The sequence below is a fragment of the Stylophora pistillata genome, chromosome 13, assembly GCF_964205215.1.
Source record: "Stylophora pistillata chromosome 13, jaStyPist1.2, whole genome shotgun sequence".
Lineage (NCBI taxonomy): Eukaryota > Metazoa > Cnidaria > Anthozoa > Scleractinia > Pocilloporidae > Stylophora > Stylophora pistillata.
Window position 1 is genome coordinate 4,233,244 of NC_142531.1, and position 19,194 is coordinate 4,252,437.

Consider the following 19,194-nt stretch of genomic DNA (forward strand, 5'->3'; position numbering starts at 1 on the left):
TGGTGATGTAAACCTCCTTTTTCTTTATAACTGGCAAATAAAATTGTTAAGATTGTAAACTTGTGGGTGAAACGATGTGCGTAAAGATACATTGTCAAAGAAAAAAATGATATAGTTTTTCTTTGTATTGTGTTTTCCCTCTATGTCGAAGTTATTCAGCCCTATTTCTTAACCTTAAGACCCAGCGTGCTAAATGTTCCTCTGTTTATCGTTTTCATATCAACATATACAATTTTTCTCTTCAAGTCAAAGGAAACCATCATTCTTATATGTAATTTCTAACTTCCTTGCCAATCTGTTTCAAGTTTTGTCTTGCAACTGATCCAATATCCGTTTGAAGGCAATATGTGATTGTGCAAGAGCAATCAGCAATATTGTAATCAGATGGTAAATGGCTCCGCCCTCGACGTTATCGGACATTTGCTTCGAAGTTCGTTGGAAAAACGTATGTTTCCTTTCTTGTCAAAATCTAGTTTAGTCAAAAGTTATAAAAACTTGTTAATTTTTTCTTTTTAGCTTCATTTTCTATCTGATATGGAAAATGTTTCATCGACAGATGGAATATAGGGCAAACTTTTAGTAAAGCTGTTTTGACCACCATGTTGTTCAGTTCCTATGGTTTCTTTTCAAACACCACCCACTACATTTTTCACTTGATACTTACTTCTATATTTTTCTCCAGCGAAAAATAATGGGAAAATACACGAGTTTATATTGTGTTTGGGAAAATCATGTCATCTTACATATGAAGGTATTTGGTATAAAGCTAACAAAAAGAATCTCGTATTGACTTCGTCTAGATGTCGTCTGTATTGTTCCAGAAATGCTATCCGGTTGTACCTGCTTTCTTAGACTGCTTTACATTACAATACTTTCTCGAGGAGTTAGGTTGACTCTGAATTTGTACAACAGTCTTTTTCAAACCTCCTCAAACCCAGCAGAAATTTGAATTTTGGTATCATCATTGCAATTCAGAAAGTAAAGAAATGGGCTCATCGAACCCGTCTTCGAGTTCAGGCACGTACCGCTAAAATTAAGGGGGTTTCTAAGACATTGTTATTTTTGGTATGTTAAAATTGTGGGTCAAAAACTGGCCTCAACTTGTTAAGAAATAACACAGAATCCTTGGGTACCGTTTATAAGGAGGTGTAATGGCACGTTCCAGCAAAGAATTAGTGATGAACACCACAAGTAAACTATTTTGAGCTAGCTCTAGTTAGATTATATGAAGGGTTGTATGCTTCTTTTCTGTTAAGGGTTGTGGATCAAATGGAACTGAACAAGAACGGAAGGAAGTAATATAATAATAGCGATAAAAAGACAGAATTTAAGAAGATGATTTGGTTTTATTAACTGAGTTGATAAGATAAATTAGCCACCGTAAAGAGTTTCCAGGCTGAAAGGTGGGCTTGCTTGTGAACAACACCTTGCTTCATACAAACTGTGTAAATTGAATGGTCGTCAGTGATTGGTATAAATGCCATACAAAAGATGAGATTTTACCATATCCAAAAAAATCGATTGTGTAAAAGATTTGTTTGTTCATTGTAGTTGTGATGGTAATAAACACTGATCAGTCGATATCACAGTTTGCAGTCACCATTTATTATAAAGTCAAATTGTCTTCACCACTCAGTGGCCTTCCTCAGGTGAATGATAACGGGTGGTTTCTTCTGTCTCGGGATGGTTAGCTGCTACATCAGAGGATTGGTTCACAATCATACATTGGAATTTTATGCTAGATGCTGAATGTCACTGACCGTGACGTTCAGTGTTTATCGGACTTTTTCTACCGTCCAATTTGTTCGTGATAACTTCAAAGGATCACTCTTTCCTTATCTCTCCAAGAATGCTTTCCAAAACATTTTCATAACGGGTTTACAAGCGTGTGTGGATGCCTAGACCAAAGTACATATACGTGAGTGTGCCACTTCATCTGGATCATTGACTTTACGGCGTTCAAATTGTGTGATCTGTCATACAATCATCAAGGCTAAAAATAACGAGTTACCGATATTGTATTTTAAGCGGTCAGGTGTGTTAGAGCATAACCACGCAAAGTATATTTAGATCGTTTGAAACTGTTCCAAGGACAGATATTGTAACGGGATAACTATTAAAAATTTAGCTATGCCTAACGGGTAAACCTCCGAAATTCCACCACTCCCTATAATCTAACCAAATCTTATTTGACGTTTACAGTCGAGAGATTTCGCGCAGACTTGCTTCAAAATCTTGATATTGAGACCTAAAGCTTTTTAAAAGAATTTTTGTGACCACTTCCGCTCGAAGTCAAACCAAATTTAACGTTACCCTTGACTTTACGACCCAATACGAACATAACAAATTAATACCCCATAAAAAATAGATTGCCTTAGTTTCAAGGCCCTTGACGTTAAACTATGCACTGAGAGGCATTATCGCATTTCTGATAACCGTTGTGCAAAACATACGAGGAGGGTGATATTGCTTTTCCACTGGTTGGAATGTTCTGGTTGATCTTAGACACTCAAGTCTATCGTTAAATAGAAATATTTTCGATGATGATATGTAGTCTGTATTTGTAAGCCAAACCCTCTTGCTTGAAAATTATGGATCTTTGTAGTGCGTTTATTACCTTGATTCTGAATTAGAAAGTCTGTAGAAAGTCATCTTTGGTCCTTGCAGTTACATAAAGAAACAATCTAGTCACGCTTCAACGTTTAGACTACGGCTATAAATTTTTTCTCGTCCCCGTTAATGACTCATGCGAGCGGGCAGGGAAGGGTTCTACTGAGATGAAAAACAACAACAACAACAACTTAGCTGAATACCCAGCCCAAGTTTCGCGTACGTTTTCCTGTTTTTATTTATTTAGCTTCTGCAAAGAATAGCTTTTAAAAATGTCAAAATGTTTCTGGAACGATTTATAATGCAAAACATGTTGGCTTTTTGGTATCTTAGTATGAATCCTAATGATAATTAAATCACTTGTCGACGCGAATGCATTGAAGCGGCCCACAACGTCGCTTTACATGTCTCCTCTTCCCCAACATTTATGGCCTTTTCCGGTAATTTTACCTTACTTTTAACTTAGTTTTGTATCATTTTTCTTTCGAATGCTTACTTCAGTTTATGTACGTCGCTGTTCAGAGAGGGAATGATAGGTTCTACTCCAGAACAAAAAGTTTTGAATATTTGCGAACTATTCAGTGCGGTTGTTTTAAACAATGTCGAGTACAGTTGCCCTGAACATGATTGCGCTAGATATTTTGCGAAGCGGCTCGTTTAAGTTTAAAACACTTTCAACATTAAAATCGGTTTCGTTTGAATATGTCGCAATCGTGCTCTTGACTGGACAGTCTACTTCTTTACTCCATAAGCTTCATCTTCCATGTACACTTCTGGTGAAAGAAGAGAAAAGGTTGTATTTTAATTTTTTGACCAAGACTAAGTTCGCCAGCTCTCTCCCTCGCGCAGTGGCACAGCAAATAGAGCATGGCACAGCAAAATCGAAGCGAAGTATGGTTGGAATCCTTTGGAAGGAATCACATTTGTCATGGTTTCATCCCAGTGGCAAATGATTAAGATCATCCTTTCGTTATGAAAATTGGTTCTTAGCCCACGTTTGAAAATGACTCAAACAGCAAAATAAAGTAGAACCAAATCAATCCTGGATCACTTCGAAATTCGAGTGAAAATTACTCTATAAGCTGGTGGTAAACATGATTATATGACTTTCCTTGTAGCGGAAAGGTTTCACCTACTCTTCATGTATCATTAACCAACACTTTTCTACTCACCTTCTTTCCACAAGTTGAGGTCGATCGATGGTATATCGTCGCAGTGAACCACATCTGTACTATTTTGAAAAACCCAACGCTGAATTTCCTTCACATTATCCGAATTGTCGCAGATTATCTTTGCGAGGGAGCTCCCTTTTCTTATCGAATCTAGTTGTTCCAGGGTGAACCCCGACTTGTGTTTTCTCTCGTACCAGTGGCTGTCTCCAAACCGAAATGTTTGGAAGGCCTTGGTTATTATGCAAGTGAAAGTCTGCCCCAGAATAGATCCAGTTTGAGGGTTTTCACTTATGCCGCCTGCATACAAATCGATGTCGCGGACGAACTGATCAAAAATGTTGATGTCTTTACTGAGAATATATGCCAATTTTAGCCTTTTGATCTGATCCAGGTTGATGTTTGACAGAAGGTCTTCGAACCTTGTAGCAACACCGCCTGGTAAATTCGCGTCCAAACCACACGCTGCTCGAAAATCGACGTACGGAGCTAATCCGTGGTCCCTGCCACGCATTATGTTTATTGCCAATAGATCTGCTACAATGCCATCTGGAGTAGGTCCTGGCATCACTAGGCTTTCGTGTATAGCTTCAGCGAAGTTCCTAGAACCGATGATGAGGAATAAGATTGTTATTGTTGATGTTTTGTTTGAAAGTTTATTGGAAGATATCAGTTTTGGTTACTTTATACTTTAGTTAGAATACTGTTTGTAATTGAAGGTTCTGTCTCGGTGAAGAGATGCACTATGGCTATGTTTATACTTCCTTGTTGCGTGTCATTACTTCAGTAAACTCGGTACATGTAATGAGGCTTTTTTTTCTCAATAATTGAGCAAACATCAACAGAAGGCGGAAAAATAAGAAACAAAAAATTTCACTTCCTGTTCAGACAAGCCTTTCGTCTAAAGAATTTAGTAACCTTCTTTTGGGAACGGCTTTCATAACCTTTAACTAATCTCAGCTTGAGACCATACTGAAATATCATGCAAACTGAAATTTTTAGTGCATTTTGCAAGTGCATTGTAGAATTTCTGTCGATTCTCTTCATATTTAGATAAAAACTGCTAGCTGGCTCTAATATTTCTGTGAAATAGGTTTTGTTGCACGTAGTAAACGACATCGACCGAGTCAAAATCAGAAAGGTTACTCACCTGTCGAATTGTTGGGCTTGTTCACGAATCAACCCTAAATTGATACCATCGAAACCATTATTCTCAAGCTTGTAAAGAGCGGACGGGTCGAAAAATCTTGTCACGCTGATTTCTCCCAGTCGAATGAAGTTTTTGCTGAATTGTCCGAAATTTTCCCGAACTAGTGAGTGGCCCATCCTAAACGCCGCTGATGCCAAAGAGTTGAACGTGGTCGCGTCTACTTTTGGATCGTAACCCGTAAAAAACTGACCCGGTCGTTCCAATTGAATACCATTCGCTCGTCTCTGTAAAAGAAAAATTATAATGTTTATCGGCCGCATTAAATGTGTTTCATCGCCAGAAGGAGACAAGCAGAATTTAGTCAGGACGTCGCAATCCACATTTTAGGTGTCTGACTACACTCGTACTTTAAAGCCTAGTTTTCACTACCAACGCAAGCACAGGCACAAACGCAAATTGAAGATGTGCTGGTGCTTGCATCGGTACTTAAAACCAAGCTTAAACGACCACACATAAGAAATTTCTTTTGGAAGGTCTCGGATTCTTTTTCTCCAGGTATGCCTGTGTCATTCACTGAATAACATCATCTTTCACTTACTCACCTGGCTTAAAATTTGCCATCTTCATTTACATCATTGCGCAAAAGCATCACATATCAACAATCCTATTCTTTCGGCACACAGGGAGTTTTTCACCTTGCAACGAGTGCAGTCTCTTGTAGCTCTGTGCCGGGTAGAGCATTCGAAGTAATTACCAGAAGGTTGAAGATTCCACTCCTTTTAAAAGCCTTCGGAGTACTTTTTTTTGTCAGTTAAGCCGCCTGAGTCATTCACCGAATAACATCATCTTTCACAAGAAACTCGTGGTTTTTCAAAACTAGGGTTATGTTTAGTGTAAGGGTAGGGATACTCTAGGGGCAAAGTCCTGCGTCCAGTCATATAAAGGCCGGATAACGCTATCCAACGGATAAATCACTATCTAGCGGATAAGTGTTAACAAAACGTATTGCGCTAACCACCATATAGTGATTTATCGAGTAGATAGCGTTATCCATGCTTCGAACTACCCGGTCAGATGTATTGTTGCGGTATCCAAGAAGAAGTGACTTGAGCTGAGAAAAGAGAATAACTTAAGGATATCTATTGCATTCGAATGACAACTTCGAATTACGAATTGGACGAAAATGAAACACTGAATTGACTTTACCAAAAATTTTTCTTACCAATTCTTCGCTGAAGAACAGTGTCGGGAGCCATTCGTTGTATGTAATGTGCTGCATGTGAGCAATCACGATTCTTCGTGCTTCCTGGAACAGCTTTTCATCGTCCCAAGTTGGGTTCAGATTGTGGAGAAATTTTGCGATTCGATTGTGTTCTCGTGTAAGAAGAATGTGAAGTGTCATCAGTGCTGTCAACAACAAGAGAACCAATTCCAGTTGAGTGTAGGAGGGAGGGAAGGGAGGGGAGGGAGGTAACGATTTACACCGTGTGAGGATAATTTGACCAGTAACTTGAATGCAGGTAATCGTATTTTGACACTCCAATTATAAAGGAACAGGCGCGAAAAAGTCTCGAAACATGGAATTTTATCTCATCTTTTATCCATCTAAACTGAATGCTCTTTCGTCTGTAATTATCTCGTAACCTTAATTACAAGTGTCATTGTCCAAGGAAAACGTTTACACCTATCCTTGTGTTGCAGGGAATAAAGCCCCCTATAGTTGCTTGTTACTTGTTGAATTTTTATCACTTTTGTCATATTAATTGAACGGTCTTTTCTCTGTTATTACTGCATTTCCTTTCTCTTTTATATCAGCACAAGGCATTTTTCCCGTTTATCTCCTATGACAATTTTTGAGAAGTATTAAAAGAAGAAAGCTTTTACTTTTATTTTTTTGTTGCAGTGAGTTAAGCACCTCATCTTTTGCTTCTTACTTGGATTTTCGTTGTCTCTAAAATCAGCAAAATGGAAACATGGTTTTAGCGTTGGCCTTGGAGATCGGCAGAAGAGGCTCGGATCTGCTGGAGGAGACACCGGCATCCTATCCGAGCGAGGCACTGGGAGCGGAACAACGCGCAACAAGCCAATGTTTGACTTCCGGTCGCGGACAGTCTCCGCTTCCTTAATGCTGACTCCATAAATGTTTGAAGCGTCCATATAAGACGAAACAAGGTTCACCTTAGGAGGAAAGAAAAGAAAAGAAAGAGTGGGTGCAGTAATAAATATTATTATACATTTACAACAATCACAGCTTTTCGATCTTGTACAAAGTGTGTAAAGAGAGATTTAGGCATAGCACTCCACTTCAAGTCGCAAAACTTGAAAATGCTTGCATTCTCGAAGCTAGTAATGTGAGAAAAGTTTTAGCAATTGTTAATGAGTAATTCAGACCGCATCTCAGTTTGGTTCAAGAAACTATGAGGTTGTGTGTTCCTCTTAACGATGATGTCATTATTAGTTTCGGAGACGTGTCATTTCTCGTCAGTTTTAACCGCAAATTTACTATTCTATAACCGTGGTGAGGGGGTGTTCAGTTGGAATGAATTCTATGAGGAAGACGGTGAAAAAGAAAGTACATAAGTGACAAAGTAAAAGGGTTACTTTGCGAAAAAAAAAAAAAGCATAACACAAACCTGCTCGCCATCATTTTGTGCCGATCGCGAGAGAGGAATGCATTGTGCTGTTAGATTGAATCTCAGCCGATCATCTGGTTTTGACTGCGATATTGGAATGCTAACACATCCGGGAATGTTGTTAGGGCAAGGGGCATTGTTAGTTCCACACCCTTGTGTCTGATTGGATTTGGTTAGCGTGAAATCATGGTCTATGAATGAACCCCACGCCATGGTCATGTGAGTGAAGTTGGGTGCCGCGCCCACATTCTCAGAGGTAGCCACAAATACTGTATTGCTGATGGTTCTGGCGTTCCTCAGCTGGAAAGGGCTAACAACGGAAGCCAATCTAGGTTCTTGACCATTTTGGAACGCAGCTGGTACAAAGCGGACAAATTGCGACCCGGCGGATCCTTGCGCTATTTTACACAGGTTATTACATGCGCCGTTAAACGTTCGGTACCGTAAGGTTAAGCAATGTAGTTGCATCTTCAGAGGATCACAATATTCTTTGCCAAGAGCACCCAACAGTTTTTGGTAAGCAATAGCAGAAGAGGACGAGTGACGCACTTCACATGCTCCGACGATGAGTAAAACTCCCAGGATATGACTAATTGGCAAAGTGATAAAGTACAAAATGTAACTGAGCCATTGCTTTCATAAAGATTGTTATTGATCTAGATACAATGATTGTTCTGATCTTCTCGGCACGAGGGTTTACTTATTTATTTATTCACTTAATTTTCTTTCTCTTTCTCGGAGAAATTAGCTATATAGCTACTCTTGTAAATCCGAGGTGAAATAAAGGTGATGTATGTAGGTATGTATGAGGGTTAGAACCACGGGTACAAACTTAGAACAAAATCCTAATTCAAACCGGCTCCATTTAAGGTTCAAAAGCATGTTGAATTGTGTGTCATTTACTCTCATCACATTCTTCAGTGTGCAGGCGCATTGCCTGTGACAGGGGACTATATATTATAGCCATTCTATGGCAGATAATTGGTAATTAAGATACCTCACAAGCTGCATGTTTCCTTTAGAGTTTTGTATTCCGATGTCCTTCACTTCTAAACGAAAAAGAAACAAGTAGTAGTAATTGATTGATAGCTCTTTTCTCCTCATACGATATTAACCAAATAAAGCCGTCTTGGCCCCACGAGAAAGGTGCAAGAATGGATTAATCGTCTGTGCATTTGCCATGAACACTTTGTGGATGATATACGGAACGATTATCCTCAGGGGGGAAAGAAATTCATCACCCGCTCGCTATCTTGAAAAACTAAACTTAATAGTTTGTGTCATCAAACAATGTTTTAATTCCCTGTTTTAAACGCAACAATTTATGAACATGGAGACTACGGGTGGACAAACAACCAGTTAGTGATTGTAGAAATAGTCAAAAGGATATTCAAGAAATTAAAACATTATCAGTAAGAAATTGGAAAATAATGAAAAATTAAGAAATTACCTTTAAGAAAGAATGAAGATTGATACCTTCTCCTTCAAAGAGTAAAATACTTAATAGTTTGAATCGATACCAGATCAGTAACATAAATCTCTCAGGTGGTAGCTTTGCTGTTGTAGTTTGAGATGGATGGCCTGTTTTCCTTATATACGTACTGCTCATAAATACCTGTTTCTTGCTGTGAGGCCAATTTTTTGTGCTTTGTCATGACATTTAATTAAGTACTGAATAACAAAGCACTCCAGAGTATAGGATTTTCAACATCAAAAGACTGTGGTCATCGTTGTGATTAAAGAATGCGGCAGTTTTTGTGATGAACGTGATTTCTTCAGTTTCCGGTGCGTGACAAGGCAGGTTATTGTCCAATGGAAAAGCGATGCTTGTAATGCTAACGTCACGGGATGAACTTCCCAATGTCAACGTCATTTACTAAGAGAAAGTATTGAAATGTAAGCGTTCTTCGGCCGCTCAAGGTTTTGTTTCAGAAAAAGGCGCGCAATTCTTTATTCAGAAGCACTTACAATCTCCGTCGTCGAAGAACAGCTGCTTGCTTTCATTTTTTTGATATCTTTGTCTGCTAGCTTCAATTCCTTGGCACAAAATGTCATGGAAGTAATCATTGCACATGCATGGCAAAAGCTAATTAAAGGTAACAAATGTCATTTTATCCTGAGATCGATAAGGAAGGAGGGTTATACTCAAGAAGAATTAGACAATTCTATTTTTCAAAGTCTAGTTATCCTTAATTTGACAAATGGTCTATCTGTGTACGGTCCTGTTAATGCGGAGCTTACGACTGTACAGTGTTTCCTAGACCGGTGTCACAAGCGGAGATACATATCTCCATAACTCTCCATGTATTATGAAAACAAGATAAGAGCATTTTCGACAAGATGAAATATTAAGAGAAACATCTTATGAGAAAACCTTATACGTAACCTGAAGGTCACGGGATACAATCTAAGACCGTCAAAAATCGAGGCACCGGCCGAATTTCAACACGGATAGGGTCAAGAACTCCTTTTTTTATCGACCGATTTTTAAATATAACCTGGCTGTGCAAGTGGTATTTTTTGTTTTGTTTGTTTAATTTGTTTTCTTAATATTTTATAACTTAAGAGATGTAGCTTTTCATCTTAGGAATTAATACAGACAATTATTACCAAAAAAAAAAAAAAACAAGAAATGTAACCAGCTTCACAAACGACTATATATGAAAATCCTTCCTTGGAGAAAAACGTTGCATTTATTCATTGCAGCAATAATGAAATGCTAATGAAAAACTCTTCTTGGACGTTAGTTTTGCTATCTGTTACAATCTGAACCAGACTCATCTGACGAAAGTGTTTTTATAATAAGCAAATAATTATGGACACATCATACTGAAAAAAAATGCAAATTTTTAACCCTCTGCTCCCTTTATCAATCAACCCAAGTTCTTTTTCCTTCCTGTGGTATGTGATATTAGACCCGATAAATCTGAAGAGTCATTGTATCACTGCAAAGGTGAGGGAGTGAATGGAACGATGTTTATTTCGCAACGTGCACTAAAGTTGTAAATGCAGTAAATGGTTTGTTAAGTCTTTCAAGAGACGGTAACAGCGAGTAGTGTGATACAAGCCATACTACACAGGGATACCAAGTATTTCACTTGTTTATGCGCGCGGACAATTACAAGAACATGGTTCATGAAAAGCACCATTATGTTACAATATGGCGGTGAACCTTTAACCTTCTGCCTTTTAAACTTTTGTTTTAGCACCCGGCGTGTAATCTTTATTGTCTCTAAAATCCAAAACATGATTCAACCATTGCTTTAGAATTAAATGATGCGAACAAAATCCACCTTTACAAAGGCATCTGATAAATTTATTGAGTCAGTCAGCTGTGCTTTGCAAAGATTTAGTGTTTTTTTTTTTTTTTCGGGAATACCTCCTGGGATAACAATTAAAGTGAATTCACGATTCACCAGAGATCAATACGCGAGCAATATTTGCTAATGAATTGACGCACATTTTCTTCCTGAATGGTCATAGGAAAAAAAAACGTGCCATAGGGTAAATGTATTTTATCGCCAGTCCCAACGCTCTAGAAACGGAAACTCTAGCGAAATGGTTGAACGCCCATTAAAGGTTGGCTTTAGTTCGTCATGTACTTTAACTAGATAATGGGACAGCATATTTCATTGTCAGGGTTAATGATGAATGAGTTACGTCTTTAGTTTCCAAATCCACGGGAAGTTTCTCGAAAAAAAGGAATCGTAGTCGAAAAGGTCGATGTTGAAGGTCGATGAAATGAAGCTCATCTGAAAGCTTCGAGAATGGAGAAATGATCAGAAACATCTTTATTCTAGAAGCAGAACAAGAAAAAGTTGAAGCCTGGCCGCTCGATGTGAAACTGAAAGTATCCCTAGTCATCTCATCTTTACTTCTAGTCAGACAGTAACTTGCAAGATTAACGTCAAAAAGCATTTTATTAATTATTGAAGACTCGCTAATCATTTAACAGAGTCTAACCTTACTTACAAGTATAAGGAGTAAATGGGAAATTGCGTAGACCAACGTTGCCGCCGAACGTTCAATTACTCTTTTATTGTCCCTTGTCACTTTGAACCTTCAACTTTCAAGATCTAGATACCAATTCTCCTTAAACTCCCCTTTACGTCTTGTAGGGACTCGACTTAGTCTAAAACCAAACAATCGACTGATATATTCGTTGGTCTTATGACCTGTCTGATATTTTGAGCACAAATTACTACTGCAGTTGACTTCCTGGAGTGAAAGAGTGAATTGGGTCTAAAATTTGCTTTAACGCGCCATTAATTGCTTAACACATCGCAACATCGTGCGAAAGACATGACCCTAAGATTTAAGCTGTAAGTGTGTTCGCATCCGTAGTTAATGCATCACTTGGCTCCATCACCAGGCCCTTCTTTTTGGACTCAGAGCAAGCTTCACATTCTGCTGATGGAGTTTCATCCTCCATTCCTGCATCTAGAGAGGGGAAACCAAAAAATTAGAAACCAGTGATTAATTTAATTTCTTCTCCCATTTTGCCTTGTGTGTGTGTTTTTTTTTCCATCTTTTATTACATCTGTTCAACTGTGATTCTGTTAAATTCTCTTTTTTACCATAAAACTCTTGGAACTCTGTGGAAACAGTAGGTTGGTGCACTAGTTCGTTTCAGCACGTGTAAACGGGCCCTCTGCATTTGGAATTTTCTGACCAATGAAATATTATGCTCAAACGGGAGTTTGTTTCCTAAAATTTGCACTCTTGGGACAATTATCATTGAGTGTTTAGAGTAATGGGTTATTTCCCTGGCTTAGCTTTACTTCGCTCTTTGATTGGCTCAGAAAACTCTCTCTAAACCCTCTCTACCAATCAGATGCTGATCTAAACCCGATCGCCGATTGGTCCCTAGTAATAATTCTATGCTCTGATTGGCCGGCCGCTGTGATTACTTTAGTTTTAAGACCTCTACATTATTTTTTGTCAGGTTTTGAGTTATGAGGAACGGAGTAGCAACCAAATTTTTCAGATAGATTTATTCATAAAGGTACGGCGAGGGTGAAGACTGTCTTAAGTGTTACTCATCGAGAGAAAAAGTAAGCAACGAAAGTGAACTATGCTAATCGCATAACAGGCATCTTAAGCCATATCTAGAGGCGATAGTGTTGCATACGAACTTTTTTTTAATTAAACTTTCAAATTAACTCGAATTCGAGGAGATAAATGCCTAAGTTGACCTGATTATGTTTTAGTAGTGTTTAAGATACGCGCGATCACTTACCCTCTCTCCACAAGTTCAAGTTTATGGATGGAATGTCATCACAGGGAACCGTTACTGTACTGGTTTCAAAAACGCGCCTTTGGAGTTCCTTCACATTATCTGAGTTATGACAAATGATTCTTGCAAGAGAACTACCCACTCGGATAGAATCCAGCTGCCTTCGTGTGAATCCTGTGTAAGAATCACGTCTTTCGTACCAAAAACGATCTCCAAACCGATATCTTTTGAAACTTTGAGCAATCAGACAAGTGAATGTTTCCCCAAATATAGACCCCTTCTGTGGCTTCTCACTGACTCCTCCCACAAACAAGTCTATGTCAGCGGGAGAGTCATAAGACTGTTTGATTTTACCCAGTTGCACCGGGTCAATGTTGGTTAGTTGTGAAAAATCTGTGACGAGTCCACCGGTTAAGTTTTTATCCAAGCCACAAGCGCTTCTGAATTGTATGTAGGGGGGTAGGGCGTGGTCACGACCACGTTGGATGTTGATTGCCATGAGGTCTCCTACAACACCTTCAACGGCTGGTCCCTCTATAACGAGACTTTCGCGTACAGCTTCTACGAAGTTCCTACGTTAGGAAAACAAAGCATTAAATTTTTTATTTTGCCAAGGTATTTGGTTTATGGATTTAAGTTGCCGTTCAAGAGGTGTTTGAATGTGAAGTATTTCTTCAGGAACGTTAAAAGTACATTGGAAAATACAGGAAGACACCTTCAAAAATTTCCTTCAAGAATTCTAAACTGCTCATTGCGGCCTGGCCAAAATCCACCGCAAAGTGTTGTAAAGGGGTACGAGCTAAAGGACATGGCGCTATAAAAATCCTTCATCATTATTGCTGTTATAGCACTATTATTAAAAGTGAGACTTGTTCCCTTACTTATCAAACTGCTGCGATGGTTCTTGTGTTAGCCCCAGAGAAATTCCGTCGATACCGTTGTTCCTCAAAATATAGAGAGGATCAGGATTAAAAAATGTTGTGGTGCTGATTTCCCCCAGTCGCACAAATGCTTTACTGAACTGTCCAAATGTCTGTCGAATCAGGGAGTGGCCCATCCTGAGGGCTGCTGCTGCAAATGCGTTGAAGGTTGTCGCCCTCACAGTTGGGTCGTAACCGCTAAAGAACTGGCCTGATGGCTCCGGTAAAAGTCCCTCGTTACTTCTCTTTTTGTAACACAATGAATATAATAAAAGACCACATGGATAAGAAATGATTAAAACTTCAAATAGAGCATTTTTGTACGATGTATTGTATAAAGTTACTGACCGTTTTTCATGATATTGTTTGCACCAACACCTGTTCAAAGGAGGTGTGGTTATCCTAATCAAAACATTGCAAAGTTACTTCATGACATAAAAATGAGAACTGATGACTTAAAAAATTTAAATAAGATGGATGACAGGCAGGAGTTTGGAGAATTTAGTTACCCCTGAATTGACTCCAAGCACAACAGTGCATACGTCGCTTTTATCCTGATCAAGTTTTGGGGTCAGTTGTCCGCCCTGACTTACTCTATTGTAAGGTTCTACACGTTAGAATAGAACGTAATTCAATACCTAGTGAATGTGTAGATAATTGTGTCAACAGAATGTAAATTCAAAGTATTTCTTTCCAGTTTCTCAGTGCACTATGTGAGGAACGACGTTGAAATGATGCGCAGACGAAGGTAGGAGGTAAGCCAATGTACTCTTACACTAACACTGTAAGCATAAGGAGAGGTAGTATTCTCACAGCCAATGTCATGATATTTCGTGTAAACCAACCAACGCTCTCTCTTACAGATGCTGCAGTCTGATTGGCTATACAACTCGCCATCTATTCTATGATAGGCAGTGGGTAAAGTAAGTAGTCTATCATCGTCTGTCAACAAAAACACTAGCCCTCCTTGTTGTTTAGTTATGAACGACAAGTAATTTTATGCCAAAACAATTAGATCATTCGTTCTCGATTTCTATGCGCTGTGTTCGAATCGGCCTTCGTCGTCAATTAGCAAGCGATTGAAATCTCGTGCTCTAAATCTAACTGTTGAGTAGAACATTTTGGATTAAGTATCATGTATTTTCAAAGTAAATCGATCCTCACCAATGTTTTAGAAGGAAACAAAACAGGAAGCCATTCGTTGTACGTAATGTGCTGTATTTGAGCAATCACTATTTTTCGTGCCTCCTGAAAAAGCTTTTCATCGTGCCATGTTGGATTCAGATAATGAAGGAACCGTGCGATGCGATTGTGTTCACGCACAAGAAGAGTGTGCATTACCATAAGCGCTGAAAGATAAAGAAAAGAGAAAGGGATTTAGGTGATTTTTTAAAACTTTGCTCTTGGTATGGTTCATATGATTCTTATAAGCCAGGTGTTACTCTCCTCGTCCAAACTGAATTCAGAGCTGTTGTGTTCCTTAATGTAAGAGATTACTGAAGATGGGGATTAAAAGTTGCATGCATTGAAGTGAGAGATATTAACAATTATGCTTACTGTCAAAACTCTATTCGGTCTCGCTTATGACCTCAACAAAATGCTTATGTGACTAATTGAGAGAGAGACGATCTCCTTAAGAATAGCAGGAAATATGTTGTCCCACAAAGACTTTCTTACCAGGATTTTCATTGACTCTCCTAAAATCACCAGCAAGGAAACAAGGCCTCACTGCAGGTCTCGGCGATCTACAAAAAGATTCTGGACTAGCCACAGGTAGAATTGGCATCCTGTCAGACCGTCTTACGGGCAGCGGGAGAACACGTAGAGCTCCAATATTTGCTTTTCTGTCTCGGAGGCTCTCTGCCTCTTCGCAGTTTGCTCCATACACCATTGAACCATCAATGTAGGATGAAACTAAGTTAATCTGAAAAAAGTTAACGAGTCTTTTTAACGGTTTCCTTTGCTAAATCAAAGTAGTTATTTTTTAAAGGCAGGCATTTCCTCTTTCAATAATGGGACCTCCAATTCCACTTGGACTTCGCTTTCTTTGCCTGACTGAAATGTTTTTCGTTTCGTTAAAGTTGCACGCAGAATCAACATTACTGCACTGCAAGGTAACGTTGCATAGGAAAGGACGCAACCTTTCTCAAGGGGTTCGTTAGTTAATAAGAGATAAATTTCAACTGCAATGATGAAAATGACCGTAAAAGACTGCAGGAATCTCTAACCTGTTCGCGATCTTTCAATGCTGATCGTGATAGGGGGATGCATTGAGCAGTTAGATTGTTCACCAGTCGATCATCCGGGTTGTTCTGTGAGATCGGTATGCTTATACATCCCGGAACATTGGTGGGACATTGTTCGTTGTTGGTCCCACATCCCGCAGTCTCGTTGGACTCAGTTAACGTGATGTCATGATCAATGAATTGGCCCCACGTCATGGTGACGTGTGTGAAAGGTGGTGGTTTCCCACCTGCATCTTCAGACGTACTCTTGAACACGTTTCTACTGATCGTTCGCGCGTTCTTCAGTGGAGCACCAGATGAAGACGCGAGTCTAGGCCCATCTCCGTTTTGAAAGGCTGGTGGGAGGAAGCGGTCGAACCCAGTCTCGGCAGAGCCCTCGGTTATGTTGCACAGATTGTTGCATGTCCCGTCGAACATGCGGTACCGCCGCCTGATACAGTTTAGACGAAGGTACAGAGGTACCGGTTGACAGAGGCGGTCAACCCTTAAAAACGTATCGGAATTGCCAGGAGTTCCACCAACGGAAGGCCAACTGAGAAAGAGACATGCTCCCGCAGCAAAGAGAAAGCTACAATATTGAGGAAATTGTCAGTTGAAACAAGAGGAAGCTATGAGCTCTTAACAATTTTAATTGATACTAATGTCGCATCCTTACTTCAATTTCAATTTACCAAATTCGTGTGATCCAAGAATTAAATCGCATATTTGATTTCACCTCAAGTGTGTATTGTTTTTTAAAGTAACCAAGTACAAAAAAAGACATATGTCAAAGGTAGTTCCAAAATGTATGGATTTTAGTTTTAAACTTCGTTTCAATACCTTAATGTCCACATTTCTAGACGTTTCACTGCTTTCACTGCTTCTCTGCCTATGGGAAAAAAAAACATACAAGAGTTAGGCCGCCCTTAAATAGTACGAGCAGTGGGACGGTGAGATTATTCATGACTAGTATTTATACCATTGTCAAGTTTAAGTGAAGATTATTCTCAAATATTCTCCCACTTAACCAGGGCTCGACACCAACTTTTCAACTCACCAGCAATGTGGCTAGTGACAACTTCGATGTTACGACAATTTCAGTTTGTTTACTAGCCAGACTGGCTAGTGGAAATCGAAAACCACTTGCCAAAGCTGAATTTCTACTAGTTTGTGGCTAGTTGGCTACCTTTAGTGTCGAGCTCTGTTAACACCCAAAAAAAACTTCAAGAGAAAAGATGACACCACGATAAGTGCTTGAATAGATACATTTTTGCATTCCATTACAGAGTTAACAATTCAGATCCTTACTTCCTTTTTCTGGCTGATTGTGTTGACAAAATATTGAACAACATTGTAAAGTAATGCGCATAAAGATGCGAACAATTTTCACGCGGTACCTATTTCGGTCTCTTTTGCAAGAAAAAAGGGTAGACCGAGTCCGACGAAACTGTTAGAACTTAGATAAAGAAAAGGTAGTCTATCAATTCTAGCCATAAAGCAGTAAGTCCTCGTTGTTATTTCAAGACAAACGAGTCAAGTTTGTTATCAGCAACCAGAAGCTAAAATTTTCTTACATTGGAACGCTCACTGGAAAAAAGCAAGGCGAAATCGGAGAGGTTTCATTTTTCATAATTACACAGGACTTGAAATTAAAAACAATCCATTTACCTTAACCTTGCAGCTGGACTTGAATAGAAAGTATTTGATTGATCTTCACGTAAATATCAGATCGTGGTTGTAGAGAGCCTATCTGGTTTTGATGAGCTCAGAACGCACCTTCCGTCCTTTTAAACGTCCGTTTGTTGCTCATTACCATCTGTGCGGCTAAAGTACAATACACTGCTGTCATTAATCATGAGGGACACGTGAACGATTCCGCAGCTAATATCTACCGAGTAATGAGACGGTCATTAAGTACTAGTGTCTTGAATCTAGAGCCCATATCAAGGGTCCAATACTTTGTTTGTTGAAATCTTTCGTCACAGTAAAAACAGTGTTCAGAGTGGTGGAAAAATTTTTTCAAGACAAAAATATTTGATCATAGCCCATGTAATTATTAATTTTTTGGTGCATAATTGGGCTTAGGATCAAGAGTTGAATTTGACAAAAAGTTGGGAAGGAAGTGGTTAAAACCATTTTTGCTTATTAAAAAATTAGAGAAACGGTGCATATGATAACCAATAAACAGGATGTTTGTCCATGATATGGGCACATGGGCGCCTTCAGTTGGTTAACGTGTACCGAAGAGCGAGAAACGTTTAATAACGAAAGATATAAAGCGATACCTCATCAGCATAAGCGAGCTTCGCTACGAAACTTGACTCGGCCAATAATTTTTGGTTTGTTGTTTTTCTTCTAATGGTTAAACAATGAAGTTGGTAGTACAGCTGTTAGGTAAGTTTATATCATTTAAGTATTACTTTGATTAACTTTATTTTAAAGGAATATTTTTCTTATTGCACTAAAGATGTTTTCAAAAATAAGACAAATAAACTTCAGCAAGAATTACAGCTGTTTCATAGCAGATTAATCTCGGCATATGAAATTTTGCAAAATATGATGTTCTAGTAGCTTGGTAGTCAGTAATGTGTCGGATTAAGAAAATTAGACCACGTCATAGGGCATTTTTTCCAAGCCATAGCAACCAGTGATAGCGTTTGATTTTGGATATTGTTTGATGTCTTGATTTGATAACCACCAACATGGTCACATTTAATAACGTGCTTAATTTAAAATGAATTGTTCACTGGATCCAAAATCTAGATGAAAGTTTAAAAGAACAGGTACGTCAGTTGTTAATGTTGATAGTCTGACACTTCCATCGCCATAACAAGTATTGGCAGTGATTTCTAATGCTTATTGATATATACTTGCAAATTAACGTGGTATTTGTTGTTTTTTTTGTTTTAATTTTAATTTATTTATTTATCACTGTTTTATCGTAATATTGATTGCCTGGGTCTTTAATTTCACTATGTTTTGACGTCACCGCGTGGGTTAATGAAATTAATTATTAAAAAAGAGAAAAGAAATGTTAAAACCTCAAAATGTATCAGCTGCCACAAAAAAAAAGGGCAATTTGACAGGCAACAAATAGACTACAGAATGGAATACGTACGTATATAGATGTAACGGAAATAGCGAAAGACATGTATTAAATTATAATGTCATCACTTTTCGGCAGAAGCATTTCCTTCAAAATAATTTGTGAGACTTGTATGGGTCTGTTTTTATGGCTCATTGACTATATC

General features: G+C 38.7%; 2 protein-coding genes and 1 long non-coding RNA gene across 7 annotated transcripts; 1 reads left to right on the plus strand and 2 right to left on the minus strand.

The window, feature by feature from the left end:
- The first annotated feature begins 279 nt into the window (after nucleotides 1-279).
- LOC148717327 (uncharacterized) lies at nucleotides 280-8,360 on the plus strand. The gene is made up of 2 exons (XR_015994697.1): nucleotides 280-445; nucleotides 6,833-8,360. It is a non-coding gene; the product is annotated as an uncharacterized LOC148717327 (long non-coding RNA).
- On the minus strand, nucleotides 2,831-9,173 carry LOC111322595 (peroxidasin homolog). Of its 5 annotated transcripts, none has more exons than XM_088743326.1 (9): nucleotides 9,013-9,173; nucleotides 8,560-8,611; nucleotides 7,563-8,151; nucleotides 6,864-7,107; nucleotides 6,152-6,336; nucleotides 4,930-5,213; nucleotides 3,783-4,381; nucleotides 3,346-3,380; nucleotides 2,831-3,194 (listed from the first exon to the last, which is right to left on the minus strand). In XM_088743326.1, exons 2-9 carry the CDS (start codon nucleotides 8,571-8,573, stop codon nucleotides 3,189-3,191), a joined length of 1,956 nt encoding a protein of 651 aa, XP_088599452.1. In that variant the 5' UTR covers nucleotides 8,574-8,611; nucleotides 9,013-9,173; the 3' UTR covers nucleotides 2,831-3,188. The 5 variants fall into 5 exon arrangements, with proteins under 5 accessions (XP_088599452.1, XP_088599449.1, XP_088599450.1 ...); XM_088743323.1 differs by having other exon boundaries at nucleotides 3,346-3,383; XM_088743324.1 differs by having other exon boundaries at nucleotides 3,346-3,383; nucleotides 8,560-8,608; nucleotides 9,013-9,166.
- Nucleotides 9,174-11,463: 2,290 nt separating this feature from the next.
- LOC148717328 (salivary peroxidase/catechol oxidase-like) lies at nucleotides 11,464-17,692 on the minus strand. Its single transcript, XM_088743981.1, has 8 exons — nucleotides 17,612-17,692; nucleotides 16,784-16,832; nucleotides 15,947-16,532; nucleotides 15,396-15,642; nucleotides 14,883-15,067; nucleotides 13,680-13,963; nucleotides 12,802-13,370; nucleotides 11,464-12,002 (listed from the first exon to the last, which is right to left on the minus strand). Exons 2-8 carry the CDS (start codon nucleotides 16,795-16,797, stop codon nucleotides 11,878-11,880), a joined length of 2,010 nt encoding a protein of 669 aa, XP_088600107.1. The 5' UTR covers nucleotides 16,798-16,832; nucleotides 17,612-17,692; the 3' UTR covers nucleotides 11,464-11,877.
- Nucleotides 17,693-19,194: the final 1,502 nt, after the last annotated feature.